This window comes from Bos indicus, chromosome 26, assembly GCF_029378745.1.
Source record: "Bos indicus isolate NIAB-ARS_2022 breed Sahiwal x Tharparkar chromosome 26, NIAB-ARS_B.indTharparkar_mat_pri_1.0, whole genome shotgun sequence".
In the NCBI taxonomy this organism is placed as follows: Eukaryota; Metazoa; Chordata; class Mammalia; order Artiodactyla; family Bovidae; genus Bos; species Bos indicus.
In genome coordinates, this window is record NC_091785.1 from 34,216,949 (window position 1) to 34,239,300 (window position 22,352).

A 22,352-nucleotide genomic window follows, 5' to 3' on the forward strand; every position below is an offset into this window, starting at 1 on the left:
AGTGTGAGCCCTACTGTGAACTGTGCATGTGAGTTCTAGATTGCATTCTCCTTATGAGAATCATCATGAAACCATCTCCCCACCCCCCAGCCTCGGTCCATGGAAAAATTGTCTTCCACGAAACTGGTCCCTGGTGCCAAAAAAGGTTGAGAACCACTACCCTAAAAGAACACATTTAGCTAGATTCCAGGATTTTTATCCACTGCCAAAACCACCACCAACAAAAACTCCTGTGATCAACATCCCTGTGCCTACAGCGAGCGTTCTTAGGAATTATTTTTCGAAGTCTGTTCCATGCACTACGTGTACCAGAATCACGGCGGGTGGGGGAAGGGAGGCGGGTGTAAAATGTAGATTCTTGGGCCTGGTTGCACATCCACCAGTTTGCACACCGGGAGGGTAGAATCTGAGAATCCACATTATTAAGTCGCCTGAGGGACTTTCGTGCTTGCTAGAATTTGAGATGAACTCAAAAGATAAACCTCTTGGAATAGACTGCTAGGTGGTCATTATAATGACCATTGATGGAGTGCTTACTAGGTACCAGGAGGCATTTAACCCTCACACAGTACTGTTACTTTCCCTACTTTAGCAAGTTTAACAGGAATCTCAGGCTGAGTAACTTTGCCGAGTTTAGCTGGTCAGTATACCACAGGTCTTAGTATCTGGATCCTTGTTCTTGATCAGTCTGTGCGTTGGTCTCATAAACAGCAGTCCATCTGTGAACCTTCACTTTCTACCTAGATTAGTCCCATTGGAGAGAAATTAGCAAAACATTAGATTCTGGACTCAGACCTCTAGTTCTGGAGCCAGCTGCTGAGCTGAGAACAGACTCAGTGAGGAACGCTCCAAGAAATAAGGAAAGTGGAGACAGCGGGGTTTGTTCTCACTTGCTGGGGGTCAGAAGCCATTGGGAATCTCCCCTGAACTTGGTTGGCTGGAGTCAGCAGGGCAGGTGCAGGAGAGGGTGACTGGTGCGGGCATTTGTGTGCTGAGCAATGTTGGAGGGTGGACACCACAGAGGCCAATGGAGTAGTGACCTGGGCCCTCCTGTCCTTGAAATTTAATTTATCTCTGGCCACAGGCTGGTGACTCTGAAGAGGGGGCCCAGACCCACTCTGAAAATCTGGTTGAAAAGGAAGAACAAAGTTGACGCTGGAGGGGCTGAAGGCAGACCTGTATGAGAAATGAGAACGGGTTTTTGGCGAACAAGTGCTTTTTTTCTGATCCCAAAGTACTAAACCCAACAGGAAAAGAAGTGATGGTTAGATGGATGACAGAAGGGCACATTTTCAGGAGAGAAAGCTCAGGCTGGCTGAGAAAGTAAGGCTGCAGGATCACAGCCAGAGGCTCGTGGGAATCACCACCAGGGGAAGCCACAGAGAGCTCCTGGCTTTCAGTGAGAAAAGTGTTTTGTGACCGTTTGGGCAGTAGTACAGAGTCAGGGTCAGCAAACCTTTTCATCAGAGAGCCATACAGTAAATATTGTAATGCTCTGCTGGCCACATGGTCTGTGTAGATAGTACATAAATGAATGGGCACTCATTTTCTGTGCCCATTTGCCCCAAAGCTTTAATTTGCCAACCCCCTCAAAGGAATGACCGTTGGCTTTGAAATCAGCCTGCTGCTGCCAAGTCACTTCAGTCGTGTCCGACCCTGCGTGACCCCATAGACGGCAGCCCACCAGGCTCCCCCATCCCTGGGATTCTCCAGGCAAGAACACTGGAGTGGGTTGCCATTTCCTTCTCTAATGCATGAAAGTGAAAAGTGAAAGTGAAGTTGCTCAGTCGTGTCCAACTCTTAGCGACCCCACGGACTGGAGCCCACCAGGCTCCTCCATCCATACTGGAGTGGGGTTCCATTGCCTTCTCCAGAAATCAGCCTGACTGGGTTTAAACTGCAGTTCTGACCTCCACTAGCTGAGGAGAGGCAGGTTGTATAATGCGATGGTAAGAACTTGGACTCTGGAAATTCCGGGTTCAAGTCCTGCCTCCACCACCCATGAACTGTGTCACTTTAGCTAAGGCCCTTCTCTGAACTCACCTGTCTCAGAGCTATGGTGAGAATTACATGAGCCAAGCACCTTTATACACACTCTTAGTGGTGCTTGGTGGACAGTAAATATTAGCAGTTAGTATTACTGGTCTTTGAGCAGGGGATTCCTCATCTATTACCATCCACTGAAAGGCTTTGCCCAAAATCTATTGCAGTAAGTCATTATTTTCTGCCTAGGTGACACCCAGAGCTGGCAGTTCACCCTCTGTGGATGTGGGCATGAGCCTCCTATGGTGAGATTTAGTCGGGATTCTGTGCTGGGATTCCAAGCTCAGCCAACAGTCTCCATAACTGCACTGTGAGGAATGGACAGTCTTAGCCTCCTGATGAGATGGGACCATAGTCATCTGCCCTGCTCTGAAAATAGTCAAACAGTTCAACTTCCCAATGCCCAACCCCGAACCTGGAAGTGAGACACAGAGGCTTGATCTTGAAAATGACCCTTGCATCAAAGGCCCACCATTCATGCTCAGAAATCCTTACCAAGCTCAGTTACCTGCTTTCCCAAGGACGTGTTGAGCTGTAACAAGAAGGGAATGGTTCAGGGATGGGGAGATAGGAGGTGGGTGTTAGACAAATGATGAGAATCGTGCCCTGGAGCCACCATGGGGAGAGAAAGCAAATGCATACATGAATAACGTTATTATATAATACAGCACATGTGCAGGCTGAGTGCTGAGTCCAGGGGAAGAATTCATTTTTCTTCATCACTGTGGTTTAGATCTTTCTCTCTCTCTCTTTTTTTCCCCTTAATATATGCATTTAACACTGTGTGTGTTCTCAGTTGCTCAGTTGTGTCTGACTCTTTGTGACCCCATGGACTGTGGCCCACCTGACTCCTCTGTCTGTGGAATTCTCCAGACAAGAATACTGGAGTGGGTTGCCATTTCCTTCTCCAGGGGGATCTTCCCAACCCAAGGATCAAACCCACATTTCTTGCATCTCCTGCATTGGCAGGCGGATTCTTTACCACTGGTGCCACCTGGGAAGCTCCATCACTGTGGTTTAGATGGTGAGAGAGTGCACAGATCATGTGGGAATTATCCCTTTGAGCCTCTGCTGGGAGAAGGTGGCTGTTGTCTCAGGTTCTCATTCCAACTTCACCCCTGGATCTCTGGCTCTTTCTTCTTTTTTTTCCTTCTGGGTGAGCTCAGAGGAGGGCGCACAGAGACAAGCCTTGCTCTGAAATACCTTCTGCACAAAGGATTCCCGGGGGGCAGAAATGCCTCTGTGCCCCAGGTCCTCATCATCATCACTGACGGGAGGTCCCAAGGGCATGTGGCCCTGCCCGCCAAACAGCTCAAGCAGAGGGGCATCACTGTATTCTCCGTGGGCATCCACTTCCCGAGGTAAGAGATTTGGTTGTGCTGGGTCAGCCCTCTGGGTCAGCCTGGAGGGCTTTACGGCCATGGGCAGAGAGGGGAGCTGGGAAAACCATCCTGGATCTTCGGGGACCTGTCTTTTCCTCACTTTGCTGTATTGTTGCTACCACACAGGGAACTCCAACTCTTTGGAAATCTGAGAGTTTGCGTTGTCTTTAGTCTGAACACTTGGTTTCAAGGGTCAGAAACTTGACTCCAACGTATCTGGGCAGAAATGGAAATGCAGGGACTCATATAACTGCACCAGTGGGTCAGGGCTCTCTTGGGGTCAGCACGAGTTGAGGATTTCGCTGCCTTTTAGACTCTTTCTGTCCCCCATCCAGTTGTCTCTGCTCTTCTCTCAGCCCGGCTTCCTCAGGAAGCTGGGACTGTGGGTGCAGGCAGCACCCCAGGTCCCATCTTCCCAGGTCCACCGTGGAGACAGAAGGCTCATTTCTCCCGTTTCAAGTTGAATAATCCAAGAAAGTGTTCTGGTGAACCTGAGACCAGTCTGTGTCTGGCTCCCCTCTTCTCCAGCATGTTTCTCCAGATGCTGAAATCTGCCTTCCTGGTGAGAGGGGGGTGGTATATTCTCAGCCCTAGAAATGGAGATGACCTCTATGAAGGTCTAGTTGTGGGTATCAAGTGAAATGACTCTGGTCCTGGCACTGTGCCTGCACACAGACATCTCTACTAATTTTAGTACTGTCATTCCAGAACCAACTCCCTACCCCAGGACACCACAGTCCACGGATGTTCAAGTCCTTTATTTAGCCCTCCCATATCTGTGGATCACAAACATAGCTCAGGAGCCACAGTGAGCTGAATCTGTGGGTGTGGAACCTATGGATCTGGAAGGGCTACTGTACTTTTCTTATTCTCTCAATAAACATAGGTTGTCTTCCTCATGCCAGACACTATTCTAGGTTCTCAGGATACAGAGACAATAATATTATACAAAGTCCTTGCCTTCATGGAACTCCTTCTAGGAAAGGAACTAGATAACAAACAAGTGAGTGAATAAATAAGTAATTTCAGGTGGACATAAAATGCAGAGAAGAAAAATAAAGTAGGTAAGAGGTTACAAAATGATGGGAGTAGAGAAGATAGCTATTTTTTGGGGGGTAGGTCGTGCCATGCAGCTATTGGGATTTTAGTTTCCCAACCAGGGATTGAACCAGCAGTGAGAGTGCTGAGTCCTAACACTGGACTGTAAGGCAATTCCCAAGAGGATAGCTATTTTAGATAAGGGGAGTCTGGTAAGGCTCCCTCAAGGAGTTGATTTTTGAGCAGAAACTTAAGTGAGGAACAAGCCTTCCAAGTAACAAAAGAGAGCAGGCAAGGCAGGCAGATGGCAAGTGCAAAGGCCCTGAGGCAGCAGCTAGCTGAGTGTCTTATAGAAACAGCAAGACAGCCAGAGAGCAGCTGGAGACCAACCGGCAAGGGGCGAATTACAAGAAATAAGGTGGAAGAGGTGGGCAGGAATCTGGGCTGGAGACTTTGTGGGTTATTGTGGAGACTGAAGGTTGTAATGAGTAGTGTGGGAAGTCTGTGGAGGGTTTTGAGCAGGAGAATTGCATGAACTGGCTTACATTTTTAGGAGATCACAGGGACTGCCAAGAGGAGAATAGACTGATGGGACCGAGAGAGGCGATGATAGGGGCAGTGGGGAATCTAGGAGATGGTGGAGCAGCTCACGTGCAGTTTAATGGTGGTTTGTCATAGGGCAGCAGCTGTAAGCCGCCGAGGAATGGCTGGATCTAGGCTGTGCTTGGAAGGTGGAGCAGTGGAGTGACTGGTGTGTTAGACGTGGGTGTATGAGAGAAGAATAGAAGATTTTGGCTTGAGCCCCAGCATGAATGACATGAGAAAGACTGGGAAAGGAAATTGAATGCTGTTCTAGACAGGGCAGGTCTGATTCATATTGGCCATCTCAGTAGAGAGGCTGAGTAGGGAGTTGGATGGAAGAGTCTGGCACATAGGAGAAGGGACAGGCATCGAGACGGAGACTGAAGATAGTGTTTAAAGCCTAAATAAGATCACCCGAGTGTCGGGTGAGAGGACCTCCGAGGACCAGCAAGTGCAGGTCAGAAAGGAAGGTTGGAGACTGAGGTTGCGGGCACCATGGGGCTGTCCTGATTGTGCCGTGTCCTGGTGCAATGATGACAGCCACCAGCACCGTGTTGCTGTCGTTGTAAGTTGGTACTAACGCAAGCTGCCTTATGGCTGGCTCTTTCTGTGTTCCCAGATATAAGGAACATAAACCCCTTGAGAGAGGAGAAGGGTGTTGCTTTATGGCTCCCTGCCCACCCTCCTGCCCAACCGTGTCTTACGAATAATAGTTGCCCAAGGCCTATCATTGAGGATGGAACTCCCCACAAGGTGGAAACACTGGCCCATTCTGGGGCTTTCTTCTCCAGCTGCTAGCTGGAGGAGCGCTTCTCAAACTATATGTGGTGAAGGTCCAGTTTTTTTCCCTAATGGATTATGCCCTGATGCTTAAAAAAAATTACAATTACCAGAAAAATGAAATAAAGACAAAGACAAAATAGAAGCTCAAATTCTTATTAATTGACCCAACAGACATAAAAATGGCTCTGTCAAGTTGCCATACAGTTAGTTTATAAATGCTTGGTATCTATGCTTATGAGATTCTGAATCAGGGTGAGAAGTTTAGGGACCTGTACTGGGCCACAGACCATACTTTGAGCATTCCTGGTGCAGAGAAATTAAGAAGCCAGTTGCTCAGGAGACAGGGTATCACTCAGATTTGAGAACCCGAGTTTTGCAGACACAGGAAGCCTCCGAGGAAGCCTGCTGGGCTCTCAGGCCCACCTAACCCCTTCTCCCACTCCTAGTAGAAGGTTGGAGCACCGTTGACCAGTGGTTCTCCAGGTGTGTTCCTTGGACCAGCAGCATCAGCATCATTTAGAGCTTGTTAGAAATCCACGCACTTGGGCCGCACCTCATTGAATCCAAAACTCTGGGGCAAGGAGCCTCAGTCTCTGCTTTCTCTGGTCCTCGGTGATTCTGATACCACTAAAGTCTGAGAACCACTGTAGTGAGATTAAAGACTGATGCCGCTCAAACTCTTCCCTCCCCGCCTGCCTTTAGTGTATTTTAAACCCATTCTCTGAGGATTCTCAGCTCTGGCTGAGCATCTGGATTACCCAGGGAGCTTTTAAGGTCTCTTTGGGAGCTGGGAGAGCTAAGGGTGGAGCCTAGCAGAGCTGCCCAGTCAAAGCTACTGTAAATCTAGAACTAAGAAGCCCCTCCTTCATGCCAGGCGCTGTCCTAGGTACTGGATAAAATGGCTGGTTTCTGTGGTTTCAGAGGAGAATCAGAGTTTTACATGAAGTGATTTAGAGATCCATGAATGTTTTGCTGTATTGCCAAGCCTTGGTCTATTTTGATGAACTTTTTGATGGGTAAGATTCTAAATGGGTTACTGACTGCCTATTCTTCTTAAAGACAGAGTTTTTCCAACATCCTTTAACCCTTCTTCATGCCCTAGGGTCATTGTCCCACCCATCATTTCTATTCTGGGCACTGACAGTGCCCTCTGGTTGTTGAACTATGCCAGTTCCCATCTCTACATGGCCTTGCATTGCTGGCCTCTGAGTTCTTATGGCCATGGTTTATAATCATCAGGATTATTATTATTATTTTTTCTATTACTAGTTGTTCCTGTGTGTGCTTCTCTTGGCATCACCTAGAACCACAAACCACTTTCCTTCATTTCCTTTCTGGTTAAATTTTTCTCATCAGCTAAAGTTATAAAACCGGATGACTAGATCTGTTAGGACTGAGTCTCAAATAAGAGCTGGCAGTTCAGTGGGAGGCTCTCCTCTGAGGAAACTGGTGGGTTGCTGGAGCATGCACACATTACTACCCACAGCTCAGCATCCTGTCTTTCTGTGGTTCACGTCTAGACCTTCCCTGCATCCTAGATGGATGAGGTTGCAGCTAGGGGGCTCCTGCCTTGGTGGCTGGTGGTGCTGTCCACACAGAGCCCAGGGTCTAGGAGATGGGTGGGCAGGAGGTGGGTGAGCGTGGGGCAACGAGCCATTGTGACTTCTCTGCTGCGGCCGGGACTCAGGTGGGAGGAGCTGCACTCACTGGCCAGCGAGCCAAGGGAACAGCACGTGCTGATGGCCGAGGAGGTGGATGACGCCACCAACGGCCTCTTCAGCACCCTCAGCGGCTCCTCGATCTGCACCACCGCCTCTCCAGGTGAGTAAGGGCCTCCCAGCTGGGAAGGAGTGGCCTTGCCCATATGGAAGTGGGATGCGAGGGTGGGGAGGGTTCCCCAAGGCCAGAAGTCAGGACACAGGAGGCTCCCTAGGGAAGTAGGGGAAGAGGGATAGGACCTAGCATCTTCAGCCCTGGGACACTCAGCTTTGTCCAGCCTCCCTGTGTCAGGCCCTGTGGGGGTTTTGGCTGGGAATCCTGAGATTGTCTTTGAGGGATCGAGAGGCTCGGGGCTTGGGACCCCGATGTGAGGGGGTGGGCCCTGAGCCTGTCTACTGCTTGGGAGGAGGAAGGAGCCAGCTCCCCACGCTGTCAGCACAGGGAGGCTTCATCTGGGGGTGAGATCCCTGTATGCATAGTCAGCTTTGTCAGGGTCTCCGGGAGCTGGAGTGACATATGTAGTGTGAAAGATACACGTGTGCACAGGATGGGAGAGCTGTGAGGGGCGGGGCCTGTGCAGAGGAGATGCTCGGAGACTGGCTGGCCCTCCGCTGTGTGCTCTGCTGAGAGGGAGTGAGGGCAGGGGTTAGTGGGACCACAGGGAATGAGGCTTAACTTTGTCTTCCCTGTCTTGGGCATGCATGGTGGATACAGACTGCAAGGTCCAGCCTCACCCCTGTGAACGCAAGACTCTGGAGACGATCAGGGAACTTGCTGGCCTCGCCCCGTGCTGGAGAGGATCTCGGGGCACTGATGCTGTGCTGGCTGCCCTCTGTCCCTTCTCCAGGTTTGTCCTTAAGGTCTGAGGTCAGACCCCGAGGGTTCGGCCTGGGCAGGGTTGGCCAGGGGCTCGTGGGCTGCAGAGAGAATGGCTCTCTGGGGCCTTGGCTGTGGAGCCCATGACGGGGATCGGAGTAGACCAGAGAGGGAGACAGGGACAGAGTTTCAGGGACACAGGCGGGGCGCAGGTACTCAGTGTCAGAGTCTTGTAGACCCACCAGCCAGGCACCCAGGGTAGGTGAGTGGGGCAGGTCACAGCCATTCTGGACGGCTGGTGGGTCAGCCAAAAACTGGTCAGATAGGGCAGTAGTTTGGACGTGGGATAGTGGTCTGGTAACTTGGTTCCTCTGAGTACCAGTTTCCACCTTTATGGGGGCTGAGCAAAGCAAGAGGCTTAAATAAGATCCTTGGATGAACTCCAGTTGTAGATGTCGTGGGGGAGGCTGGATTCTTCAGGACAGGAGCTCAGGCATTCGAGAGCCCCTGCTGGCCACTGCCCTGCAGACTCCCCAGACCGTCCCTTGGCACTTTATCTGGATCACCTCCAGTATGGCCCCTGGTTAGCAATTCATGATCCGACCCATCTGTCCTTTCTAGAGAGCCAGGGTAGCGTTCGAACCAGCTGCGTCTTGCCCCTTGGCCTAGCCTCTGCGATGAGGTCAGAGCATGTACACAGCAATGAGATGGAACAGCCGAGAAGCTGCACGGGCCATGCTGGGCCAATGCCAAGTCCAAACACCACCCTGGCAGGGAAGGGCCGTGCCCCGCACGTGGATCAGAGGAAGTGGGGCATGGGGCTGTCAGAGGCCATTTCTAGGCTCTCTTCTGAACCTGAGCTTTCAAGTGAATGGAGGTAGTTCTTTGTTCTCTTGTGAACTGTTTAAGTGCCCCTCTGAGCCGGACGGTGTGTGACAAGGAGGTGGACACAGTCACTGCCCCCAGTGCTCTTGGTCCAGAGAGAGCCTCCCAAGTGCTGGAGAGGGGCCTGTTTGCTTCTTGCACATCATGGAGAAGGGGCTGCTTGCACAGCCTTTACATATAATTATAAAGTCTTTATATCGTTGTGTTTCTTCATGGCTGCACTGGGTCTTTGCTGCTGTGCCTGAGCTTTCTCTAGCTGTAAGTGGGGGCACCTCTCCAGCCGCCTTGTGTGGGCCTCCACTGCGGCGGCGGCTCTCGTTGCAGAGCGGGGGCTCTAGGGTGCATGAGCTTCAGTAGTTGTCGCTCGTGGGCTCAGTAGCTGTGGCGCCCGGGCTTAGTTGCCCTGCGGCATGTGGAATCTTCCCGGACCGGGGATCGAACCTGTGTCCCCTGCATTGGCAGGCAGATTCCCAACTGCTGCACCACCGGGGAAGTCCGTCAACAATCTTGAATGGTGTCAGAACCAGGTTGCAGTGGGGCTGAGGCATCCAGAGGTTGGGAGGCCCAGGAGAGGCTGGTGGGTAGAGTACACTTAATGGCTTTGTGCTCGGACTCTGGGGACACCACCATTAATGAGCTGGGACCCTCTGCTGTCTGTTCCCATGTTCAGGAAGGGAATGAGAATAGGACCTACCCCAGAGGACTTGTCTGGAGCATGTAGGAGTTATTACATCAAGGCTTCTAGAATAATGCATATAATAGGCTTTTCATCAAGCCCTTCATTCAAGAAATCTTCGCAGAGGCTCTCCTGAGCTCTCAGCACTGCCCCAAGTCCTGGGGAATCTGCATGAGCATCTCAGAAACAGATCTGCCCCCCTGAGCAAGAGGCAGCAGTGAACACAGTAAGTAGCTAGAGGAGCTCTTAGGTGACGCCAAGTGCCTGCTGGGGAGAGAATGTGGGGGTGGGGAGACAGAGCAGGGTGAATAGGTGGTTGGGGTGGGGAGCACTTTTAATTACAGTAGGCAGGGAAGGCAGAGAATGTGGCATCTGAGTCTAGAGCTGAGGGAGGTGGCAGGTGGTGGGGTGGGGCGGCAAGCTGAGGACAGGTCCAGGCAAAGGCCTAGACAGTGTCTGCTCAGTAGCATGGGCTCCCACTGCTGGGCTGGGTAGGGAGGGCAGGGCCCGTGGAACTTTCTGGGCTTGGATGTGTGGTTTTATGAGGTTGTCACGGGGAGTACACACAGAAGGGAAGAAGAGTTCTCTTTAATGAGCTGGTGGCTTGGCAGAATTTTGACTTCAGCAACCCCTTGAGTTCAGAATTGACTTGGCTTTTATCCCAAGTGGATGTTTGGCCTCAGGTAAGCTCCTGCCCTAGCAATGAGCCCCATTAGCCGTCCCTCAGCTGGGCAGCACTGGGGTGGGATCCCACTGGGAGAAGCCTTCTTGGGAAAGTTTTAGAGAACTTTATTGCCAAGGCCCCGAGAGAATCTCCTTAGAGATGAGGCCATTGTGGAGCTACTGCCAAGCAAGGGGAGGGCTTCCTGCCTGAGGGACAAGGACCCCTTCTTGCCTTGGCTGGTGTGTGACCCTGCAGAGTCAGGAGAACTGGGGAGGGGTGACCCAGAGGGCAAGATGCGTGGGCTTTGGAGTCCGAGACAGAGTTCAGATCCCAACTCTGCTGTTTTGATAACCGTGTGACTTTGGGCCCCTTAATTCAGCCCTCTGAGCCCTCTTCTCCACCTGAAAGAGGCTATTGTCTCTTCAGATAGCTGAGGACTTGATGTAATGATGGGGACGGATGGAGCATGGAAGCCAGCACAGAAATGGTGGCCCTGTGTTGCCACAGAAGGTTGGCAACCAAACCGGCCTCAGGGGTCATTGAGACCAGCCAGTGGTTTGCACACCCTCCTGAACTACAGTAGAGGCTTGCATGGACGCTTGTCCTGCAGACCAGAAAAAGCACATTTGGGTTGGGGGCAGGGCTGTGGCACTGGGGGAGCCATGAACAGTCCCGTTCCCTCTCCACCAAGGCTCCAAGGAACACAGTTGAAAACTACCCAATAGAGTTACTATAGAGAAGAGGGGACTGAGGACCAGAGAAGGAAAGTAACTTGCCTGAGGTCACACAGCCAGAATCCAGTTGACTAATCCCAGTATTTCTTGCCCCCCACTCATTCTGCTGTCCCCAAGAAAGCTGTTCATGTAGCTCAGAGTATCGAACACAGACATCTCTTAACTTCTGGCAGGATAGCCAGCTTAAATTATTATTATTTTTTTAATTGCCTTTGAGTAGTTTGAAACATTTCCTACTCCATGTGCAGACAAAAGTTGGGGTGGAATCGGGGAAAAACAGGTTTATTGAGTCACTTCTGCATTGGCATCTTATGTCAGCTCTTAGTATTTTAAATAACCTTTCCTGTTAAACCTCTGATCTGTACTGTTTGATTTCTTGGGTCGTAGCTGGAAGAGAGTGTTCTTCACCCACCCCACCACCTGCTACAGGACCACCTGCCCAGGTACAGTCTGCCTCTTTGATTCTCCTGTTCTTTCTGCCCTGGGACGAGGCTGGCTCCCAAAGGGGCATTTGTACTCCTGGGGCAGTGAGTAGGGTTGGACCCAGCTCCAGGGCAGAGGCACGGGGATTTCAGGGGCAGAGCAACATGCTTGTGTGATACTCAATGTTTCCCTCATTCAGCAGTATCTTTTCACTGAGAATGAAGTGAAGCTTTGGAATTACTTCCTTAACTGGGACTCTGCATTGACATGAGGCTGAGCAGGGCATGCACTGACCCCTGGCTTTGCAAACAGAAAACTTCATATCTAGCACCAAACCCAGGGCAAGATACCTGAGCCTTACTTTCTTTCTCTGTAAAATGAGGGCAATGTTTGCCCCTCGTCTGGACTCCGTGTCTCCCTACTCTGGATGGTAGAGGGTACCACACATGGACCCCTAGGGAAGAGTCAGTAGATGATGTCCACCCAAGTGCTTCATCAGTTACAAAGTCCCCAGCAAACAGGAGGCCTTATCAACCCCATTAGGATCATTCGGCCTGGCTCCCCAGTGGGCCCTCCCTACTCATCACTCCGGGGTCTAGAGCATCTCACGGATGCAGGAGCATGAAAGTTGGTTGTCTTGGCATCAGTGCTTGTGTGGATTTGCTGCTCCTAATGAGGCCAGGTGCCTGGCCCCTGAAGAGCCAGAGGCTTGTGTGCAGGCAGGAGGGTTCTTCCTACCTGGGGTTAGGAGATCTGCTGGGCATCTTATTTTAAAGTTCCAAGGTGGCTGGCCTCTGACAGCTGGCAGGAACTGAAAGCCTGGTTGTTTCCACTCAGAAATAAAAGGTCAGGGACTTGCGGTTTCAAAAGCAGAATAATTTGGGTTTGAGTCCCAGCTCTGCCGCTTTCCAAGTAGCTAACCTTCAGCATGTGACTTCTATTTGTTGAGTTTCAGCTTCCTGTCTGTGACATGAGGCTTCACAGTACTTGCTTCATTTGGTTGTATCAGTGAAATGAGATAATGCATGTGTAACCCTCAGCTCAGTTCAGTTCAGTCACTTAGTCGTGTCTGACTCTGCAACACCATGGACTGTGGCATGCCAGGCTCCCCTGTCCATCACCAACTCCCGGAGCCTACTCAAACTCATGTCCATTGCGTCAGTGACGCCATCCAACATCTCATCCTCTGTTGTCCCCTTCTCCTCCCACCTTCAATCTTTCCAGTATCAGGGTCTTTTCCAAGGAGTCAGTTCTTCGCATCAGGTGGCCAAAGTCTTGGAGTTTCAGCTTCAACATCAGTCCTTCCAATGACTATTCAGGACTGATTTCCTTTAGGATGGACTGGTTGGATCTCCTTGCAGTCCTAGGGACTCTCAAGAGTCTTCTCCAACACCACAGTTCAAAGCATCAATTCTTCAGTGCTCAGCTTTCCTTATGGTCCAACTCTCACATCCATACATGACCACTGGAAAAACCACAGCTTTGACTAGATGGACCTTTGTTAGTAATATCTCTGCTTTTTAATATGCTGTCTAGGTTGGTCATAACTTTTCTTCCAAGGAGCAAGCGTCTTTTAATTTCACAGTACCTGACCCATAATAGTTGCTCATTTAAAGGCCACTGTTGGCACTGTTAATGAACCCCCAGTCGTTTCCATGAGACTCCAGCTGATAGGACTGCAGGCCTGGGTGCCCAAGATTAGATCAGATCAGATCAGTTGCTCAGTTGTGTCCTACTCTTTGTGACCCCATGAATCGCAGCACGCCAGGCCTCCCTGTCCATCACCAACAGTTACTCTCAATTCCTACCTTTCAAAAATATACACTTTAATTACAATCATGTGACCACTAAGTAATATATTAACATTTTTAAGGTATTGGGGGTGTCGAATCCTACATATGAATATTCACTGGAAGGACTGAATGAATAAATCTTCATAGTTTTACAGTTTTAAAACTTCATAGTTTTAAAAAATCTTCAACTTCACCACCCCATCTTCACTATCCTTCACCATCTTCAGCTGGAGCGCCAATACTTTGGCTACGTGATACTAAGAGTGGACTCATTGGAAAAGACCCTGATGCTGGAAAAGATTGAAGGCAGGAGGAGAAGGAGGTGACAGAGGATGAGATGGTTGGATGGCATTACTGACTCAACAGACATGAGTTTGAACAAACTCTGGGAGATAGTGAAGGACAGGGAAACCTGGCATGCTGCAGTTCATGGGCTCACAACAGTCAGACAAGACTTAGTAACTGAACAACAACAATATATGAATGGGTGTGTGTGGGGACATAACTCAGTCTATAACATGTGCTCCCAGTATCAGAGCCAGATCGCATTGGCAGATCCGCAGTGAGCCTGTGCTTCACACAGAGCATTAACTGAGCCCACCACTGAGTATCTGTTACTTCCCACACCCTAACCCCTCATTGGCTGTCCTTCCCATCTTTGCTACAGGTGTTAAGACCAATTTCCTAGTGCATCCCAGGAAAGGAAGGGGCTGGGCCCTGGTGGGGCAGGGTGGCCAAAGCCCTTCCATCTCTGGGCAGATGTGCCAGGCTGTTAACAGGCATCTCTCTGGTAGGCCCCTGTGACTCACAGCCCTGCCAGAATGGAGGCACGTGTGTTCCAGAAGGACCGGACAGGTACCACTGCCTCTGCCCACCAGCCTTTGGAGGGGAAGCCAACTGCGGTACGTGTGCCCGGGACTTCCCAGACTTCAGTTATTGGAGGGCAGTGGAGTCCGGGCTCCTGCTCTTTGTCTGCAACCCTGTTAGCCACTAGGTAGGAACTGGCCCAGGAGTTAGTGCATTTGAAGTACACCACTGAGCTTATGTCTCAGATGATAACCCTGAGGGCTCCAGGGTATAACTTGGGTGGGGGGGTTGGGTAGGACACGGCCCCTAGCTTCTTAGCTTTAGAATGGCCACCGCTTGATCTGTGGGCATCAGGGAGCCCAGCTGTAGGCTGGAGCCAGCCCATCAGGTTCATGCTTCTGAGCAGTGTCCCATCTCCCCTCTTGCAGAAGAGGAATGAGAAGCCTCGACCTGTCTTGATTTTAAAACTGTGAAGATTATAATTGACTTTACTGCCCTGTGGTTATGGGAGTTTGCAATAACATTCTGTACGTAAAGTGCTCAACACAGTGCTTGACACAGAGGATGGGACTTGTTAAATAATAACTTTTTAAAAACTGTCATGCTAGGTCAATTGGAGACTTATTTGGGAAAAAGTATGTCTTGATTCCCCTACCTCACAAGTTACACAAAAATCAATTCCAGATGGATCGTTGATTTAACTGTAGAGAGCAAAGCTGTGAAGCTTCTGGAAGAAAACATAAGGAGCCTACTGTCATGATTTGGGGGTAGACAAAGATTTCTCCAACAGGACACAGGAAGCACTAACCATAGTGGGGGAAGAGTATAGATTCTATTTTTCTCTTGAAAAAGAGGTGAGAGCAAGACCCTGGGTGGGAACCGGGGAGCCCTGTCTAATTCGGTGATGGGCTCTGGTCACTAACCTTTGGGGCCTCAGTGTCATGACCCCATCCCTCTCCTAGGAGGTGGGTGGCTCAGCCCCACGTGGGGTTGGGCATCCCAGGTGGGACGGTGGTCTGCATGCTCCCCAGGGTGACGGCAGCTGTGTCCCGGCAGCTCTGAATCTGAGCCTGGAGTGCAGAGTGGACGTCCTGTTCCTGCTGGCCAGCTCAGCAGACGCCACCCTGGAGGGCTTCCAGCGGGCCAAGGCCTTCGTGAAGCGGTTTGTGCGGGCAGCGCTGACCCGAGACTCCCAAGCGCGCGTGGGTGTGGCCCTCTACGGCGCGAAGCTGACCGTGGCCGTGCCAGTGGGCGAGTATCAGGATGTGCCAGACCTGATTTGGAGCCTCGACGGCCTGCCCTTCGACGGTGGCGCCACTCTGACGGGCCGGGCCCTACGGCAGGTGGCAGAGCGCGGCTTCGGGAGTGCCCCCAGGACAGGCCTGGACCAGCCTCGACGGGCGGTGGTCCTGATGACCGAGGCGCGCTCCCAGGATGAGGTGGCCGGCCCGGCGGGCTTCGTGAGGGCCCGGCAGCTGCTCCTGCTGGGTGTGGGCAGCGAGGACGTGCGGGCGGAACTGGAGATGATCACTGGCGGCCCGGAGCACGTGCTGACCTACACCAGCCCACAGGACCTATTCAACCAAATCCCAAAACTTCAGGGCAAGCTGTGCAGCCAGCCACGCCCAGGTAGGGACCATCCCCACACCCGTGCCAGAGGCGGGCCAGCCGGCCAGGGGTAGAACCTTCCACGTTTTGGTAGGGATTTAACCAGGGCCTCTGGTGCAGGCTGGAGCCACAGCCCCACTTTATTTTTTTCATAAACTAGCCTTGTGATGAGTAACTTCTCAGTTTTGTTGTTGTTTAGTCGCTAAGTCACGTCTGACTCTTTGCAACCCCGTGGATCCTCTGTCCTCCACTGTCTCCCAGAGTTTGCTCAAATTCATGTCCCCTGAGTTGTGATGCTGTCTAATCTTCTCATTTTTCTGGTCACCACAATCTGGCAAATAGTAGCACCTCCTGAGGGGCTTTTATGAGGATTACTTAGGGCGAGCAAGATGCACACTAGTGCAGAGTAAGCTCAGAGTGTGCACTCAGAATTGCAGGCATTGCTGTTTATTAATTGTTATAGTTAATAAGGAGCTCTGAATCTACTAAGTGTAACTCTAGAACAGCAGCTTCCCAGTTTCTTTTTGGCAAGAAAGAAATGCATTCCCAGTACACACATGTGCCTGTACAAGCATAAACGTCTAGAACAAGCCAAGCCTTTCCTGAAATGCTACTTGTCATTTCTACCTGAGATGCGTTCTGACATCATTCTGTTCTATGACCCATGTTGATTTCCATGACCTGCCACTAGAGGGTGCCCTGGAGAACAGAACCTGGGAGTAGATATCCCCATCAGGGGTGGGGGCCTGGCCCATGGTCAGTGACAGGAGTAGGTGAAACACACCCTCCGTAGGGCTCCAGACTTCTCTAAAGAAGCTGCGTGTGGATTTCAGCTCCTCAGTCCCAGGTGTCACTCTCACCAGTGGTGAGACATTCCCTCCTGCTGTGGGAAGGACAGGGCTCTGCCTGCCCACCTCCACTGTGCCCCTCCAGTCTTATCTTCCCTTGGCAGCCAGAGGATTTTTAAAAAAATAGTTTTAGATTCACAGAAAAACTGTGACAATGGTAGAGTTCACTTGTGTTCCATCCCCAGTGTCCCTCTTGTAAGATGTTAACCAGGTACAGTTATCACAATTAATGAACCAACATTGATGTTGTTCAGTCGCTCAGTTGTGTCTGACCCTTTGCAACCTCATGGACTCTAGCACGCCAGGCTTCCCTGTCCTTCACCATCTCCTGGACTTTGCTCAGTCTCATGTCCACTGAGTCAGTGACGCCATCCAACCATCTCATCCTCTGGCGCCCCCTTCTCCTCCTGCCTTCAATCTTTCCCAGCATCCATGTCTTTTCTAATAAGTTGGCTCTTGCCATCAGGTGGCCAAAGTATTGGAACTTCAACTTCATCAGTCCTTCCAATGACTATTCAGGACTGATTTTCTTTAGGATTGATTGGTTTGATCACCTTGCTGTCCAAGGGACTCTCAAGAGTCTTCTCCAGCACTGCAATTCAAAAGCATCAAGTCTTTGGTGCTTAGCCTTTTTTATGGTCCAACTCAGACATTTGTACATGACTACTGGAAAAACTGTAGCTTTGACTATCTGGACCTTTGTCAGCAAAGTGATATCTCTGCTTTTTAATATGATGTCTGGGTATGTCATAGCTTTCCTTCCAAGGAGCATCTTTTAATTTCATGGCTGCATTCACTTGTCTGCTGGAGCCCAAGAAAATAAAATCTGTCACTGTTTCCACTTTTCCCCTTCTATCTGCCATGAAGTGATGGGGCTGAGTGCCATGATCTTAGGTTTTTTGAGTTTTAAGGCAGCTTTTTCACTCTCCTCTTTCACCCTCATCAAGAGGCTCTTTAGTTGCTCTTTGCTTTCTGCCATTAGGGTGGTATCAGAATATATGAGGTTGTTGCTGTTTCTCCCAGTAATTTCAGTTTGTAATTCATCCAGCCTGGCATTTCTCTTGATGTACTCTAGTAGCCTATAGGTTAAATAAGCAGGGTGACAATATATAGCTTTGATGTACTCCTTTCCCAATTTGGAACCAGTCAGTTGTTCCATGTCTGGTTCTAACTGTTGCTTCTTGACCTGCATACAGGTTTCTTAGCAGGCAGGTAGAGTGGTCTGGTATTCCCATCTCTTTAAGAATTTCCCACAGTTTGTTGTGATCCACATAGTCAAAGGCTTTAGTGTAGTCAATGAAACAGATGTTTTTCTGGAATTTCCTAGCTTTCTCTATGATCCAGTGAATGTTGGCAATTTGATCTCTGGTTCCTCTGCCTTTTCTAAACCCATCTTGTACATCTGAAAGTTCTCGGTTCAGGTACTGCTGAAGACCAGCCTGAAGGATTTTGAGTATTACCTTGCTAGCATGCAAAATGAGTGCAGTTGTACAGTTGTTTGAACATTCTTTGCATTGCCTTTCTTTGGGATTGGAATGAAAACTGACCTTTTCCAGTACTGTGGCCACTGAGTTTTCCAAATTTGCTGCTATACTGAGTGCAGCACTTTAACAGCATCATCTTTTAGGATTTGAAATAGCTCAGCTGGAATTCCATCACTTCCACTAGCTTTATTGGTAGTAACGCTTCCTAAGGCCCATTTTACTTCACACACCAAGATGTCTGGCTCTAGGTGAGTACCCACACCATCGTGGTTATCCAGGTCATTAAGACCTTTTTTGTATAGTTTTTCTGTGTATTCTTGCCACCTCTTAATCTCTTTGCTTCTGTTAGCTCCTTGCCATTTCTGTCCTTTATTGTGCCCATTTTTGCATGAAATGTTCCCTTGGTATCTCCAATATTCTTGGAAAGGTCTCTAGTCTTTCCCAGTCTATTGTTTATTTCTTTGCATTGTTCACTTAAGAAGGCCTTCTTATCTCCCTTTGCTATTCTCTACAACTCTGGATTCAGTTGGGTATATCTTTCCTTTTCTCCTTCACTTTTTGCTTCTTTTCTCAGCTGTTTGTAAAGCCTCCTCAGACAACTATTTTGCCTTCTTGCATTTCTTTTTCTTGGGGATGGTTTTGGTCACTGCCTCCTGTACAACGATACAAACCTCTGTGCATAGTTGGTCATTATTTATTACAGTCTGCACTTTATTCCAACTGCCTTAGTTGTTACCTCATGTCTTTTTTCTGTTCCAAGGATCCCATCCAGGATACATTTTACATTTAGTCTTCCTGTCTTCTTAGACTCCTCTTGGCTCTGATGGTTTCTCAGACTCTTCTTATGCTAGAGTTGTTTTAAAAAACCAGTAAATCAGATCCTCTTACTGCATACTTTACTCCTGGTGGGCTACAGTCCATGGGGTCACAAGAATCGGACACAACTTAGCGACTAAACCACCCCTGCCATACGGTTCATGGCACCTGGGGTATAGATTGAGCCTCAGAGCCCCATGGCTTACAGACAGTAGTCGTTTATTCCTCTCCCATCACAGTTCAGAGGTAAGCAGCCTGGGCCGGCAGGATGGTTCAGCTGTCTGCTAACTCCAGGGCTGCTGTTTCTCAGACAGCAGGAAGAGGGCAGAGGGGAAGTGGAAGGCAAGCAGCTTGCTTTCGGGGACAGAACTTAGAAATTGCAGTTACTTTCCATTACATCCCATCGGATAGAACTATCACATGGCCGCACCCAGCTGCCAGCAGGGAGGGTAGGAGTATGGTCCAGCTGAGCCTTCGTGTGTCCTGCTTTTCTTCCAGGAGAGGGTGGAGGCCGGATGCTGCAGTGGAGACCGGCTGACCTGGGCTCTGATCACCCCAGAGCAGCACCCTCCACTGCCCGGCTACCCCCTAAGGGCCGCTTTGCTTATTCTACAGGCTGCCAGGCCCAGTCGCTGGACCTGGTCTTCATGCTGGACGCCTCGGTCTCAGTGGGGCCCGAGAACTTCGCCCAGATGCAGAGCTTCGTGAGAAGCTGTGTCCTCCGGTTTGACGTGAACCCCGATGTGACGCAGATCGGTCTGGTGGTGTACGGCAGCCGTGTCCAGACAGCCTTCGGGCTGGACACCCACCTCAGCCGTGCTGCAGTGCTGCGGGCCCTGAGCCAGGCCCCCTACCTGGGAGGGGTGGGCTCAGCAGGCACGGCCTTGCTGCACATCTATGACAAGGTGATGACGGTCCAGGGCGGTGCCCGGCCTGGCGTCCCCAAGGCGGTGGTGGTGGTCACGGGTGGGAGCGGGGTGGAGGACGCGGCTGTCCCGGCCCAGAAGCTGAGGGACAACGGCGTCTCGGTCTTGGTGGTGGGTGTGGGGCCCGTCCTGAGGGAGGCACTGTGGAGGCTTGCGGGTCCCCGTGACGCCCTGATCCACGCAGCAGCCTATGCAGACCTGAGTCACCACCAGGATGCACTCATCGAGTGGATATGCAGAGGTGAGTGGGGGAATCTGCAACTTTGGGGTTGCCTCCAAAGGGCGGACCTCAGCCAGAGCCTTCATGGACATCCCTATGGGGACAGCAGCTCCTCCCAACTACCGGGGACTTTCCATGTGCTGGGCTCTGTGCTAAATCCCATAGTCACATGGAACCCTGCAGGAGGCACACACAACTGTCCCCATTTAAGATGCAGAGAATTTTAGACAAGCATCTCTCCCCAGACTTAATGTATGCACCCCACCTAAAAAGAAGAGATTTGTTAGGATATCCACCAAGACCCCAGGATGGCACTGACCTTGCTAGGAACAGACACAGCCAGGCTAGCCTGACTTCAAGCCTCCTTTTACTAGGAACATTCTCTGCACCTTTTTAAAAGCCTGTGGCCGTAATAATGATAGTAAGCACTGCTGTGTGCTCAGCCCATCTTAAAGAAAGCGGCTGCTTGCCTGCAGGCAAGCTGAATGGAGGCTGGGGCCCACCCGTGTGCTCACCTGTGGCTCAAGAGCCCACAGAGCCACTGTGACACCTGCTCTGGTGGCCTCACCTTCGTCCTGGGTGAGGGTAGGGTCCGCAGGGCTGACCCAGGCTGGGTCTGCTGACACGTCCTCCCGTCTTCCCTTGCAGAAGCCAAGCGGCCAGTTAACCTCTGCAAACCCAGCCCATGCATGAACGAGGGCATCTGTGTCCTGCGCAACGGGAGCTACCGCTGCGAGTGCCAGGGTGGCTGGGAGGGCCCCCACTGCGAGAACCGTGAGTGTGGCATCAGCTCCAATGTAGGGGCTGGGGTGGTGTTCTCAGTCCTCCTCTTCCCCAGGAGTGTACCAAAGGAGGCTCTAGGGCATCGAAGGAAGGAGTCAGTCATTGGTTCATTCATACATGAAACATTCAGTGGGTGCCCCTACATCCCAGGTGCCATGCTGGGTGAGAGGAACAGAGCAGGAAACAAGACACGGAGACTCTCTGCCCTCCTGAGGGTTCTAGTCTAAGACACAACCAGTAAGAGCAGCATGTAGTGTATTAGATGGTGCTGAGCACCGAAGAATTGATGCTTTTGAACTGTGGCATCGGAGAAGGCTCTTCAGAGTCCCTTGGACTGCATGGAGATCCACCCAGGCCGTCCTAAAGGAAATCAATCCTGAATATTCATTGGAAGGACTGATGCTTAAGCTGAAGCTTCAATCCTTTGGCCACCTAACTTGAAGAACTGACTCCTTGGAAAAGACCCTGATGCTGGGAGAGATTGAAGACAGGAGGAGAAGGGAACGACAGAGGATGAGATGGTTGGATGGCATCACTGACTCGATGGACATGACTTTGAGTAAGCTCACTGTGTTGGTGATGGACAGGGGAGCCTGGTGTGCTGCAGTCCATGGGGTCGCAAAGAGTCAGACACAACTGAGCGACTGAACGGAACACACTCTGATGAAATTCTGGGGAGACTGTTGGGGAGGAGCACAGTGGACACAAAGTAACCGGAACACAGGCAGAGGATGTGGGCACAGGTTCGAGTGGGTGGGTGGATGGGGCAGTGGAAGTTGGTGGGAGTTGTTTTTTTGAGCGTCTCTATTTGCTCACCAGAGGGTGAGGGCACGGAGGAGGTGCTGGAGGTTTGAGGAGAGAAGAGAATTAGTAACCATCTAGGAGAGAAGGCAGAGAAGGCAATAGCACCCCACTCTAGTACTCTTGCCTGGAGAATCCCATGGACAGAGGAGCCTGGTGGGCTGAGGTCCATGGGGTTGCGAAGAGTCGGACATGACTGAAGCGACTTAGCAGCAGCAGCAGGAGAGAAGGAGGCTAGAGTAGACATAGAAAAACGATTGTTGCGCAGCCTCCTAGGCCCCCTGTGGCGGCTGCTTCTCATGAATTTAAAGGTAGAAAAGCCAGCAGCAGCCAGTGGATGCTTCCCATTAGAGCCCTGCGTTTGCGGGCCCTGGCAGAGGTGGTTTTCCTAATACGGGGAGGGCTGTGAGGGGCACTTCCTGCTTGGCTTAGCCTAAGTGCAAGGCACAATGGGGCCCATAAGGTTGCTAGTTGGTTAAAGAAGAGGACTCAGACCCTCACGTCCTCAAAGTTCACTTCTT

The 22,352-nt window shown here is 50.8% G+C and overlaps 1 protein-coding gene across 5 annotated transcripts in view; it reads left to right on the forward strand.

Annotated features, from left to right (window-relative positions):
* The window catches only part of VWA2 (von Willebrand factor A domain containing 2), a 51,284-nt gene that overhangs the window by 26,626 nt on the left and 2,306 nt on the right, over positions 1–22,352 (forward strand). For 4 of the 5 annotated variants that reach the window (XM_070780882.1, XM_070780884.1, XM_019952942.2 and 1 more), the window contains 8 exons: positions 3,210–3,404; positions 7,516–7,649; positions 8,262–8,394; positions 11,710–11,765; positions 14,333–14,440; positions 15,402–15,974; positions 19,717–20,268; positions 20,896–21,021. In XM_070780882.1, the coding sequence (XP_070636983.1) occupies positions 3,210–3,404; positions 7,516–7,649; positions 8,262–8,394; positions 11,710–11,765; positions 14,333–14,440; positions 15,402–15,974; positions 19,717–20,268; positions 20,896–21,021 (1,877 nt within the window). Of the gene's footprint in view, positions 1–3,209; positions 3,405–7,515; positions 7,650–8,261; positions 8,395–11,709; positions 11,766–14,332; positions 14,441–15,401; positions 15,975–19,716; positions 20,269–20,895; positions 21,022–21,180 lie in introns of all 5 variants that reach the window. The other variant, XM_070780883.1, reaches the window with a different exon arrangement.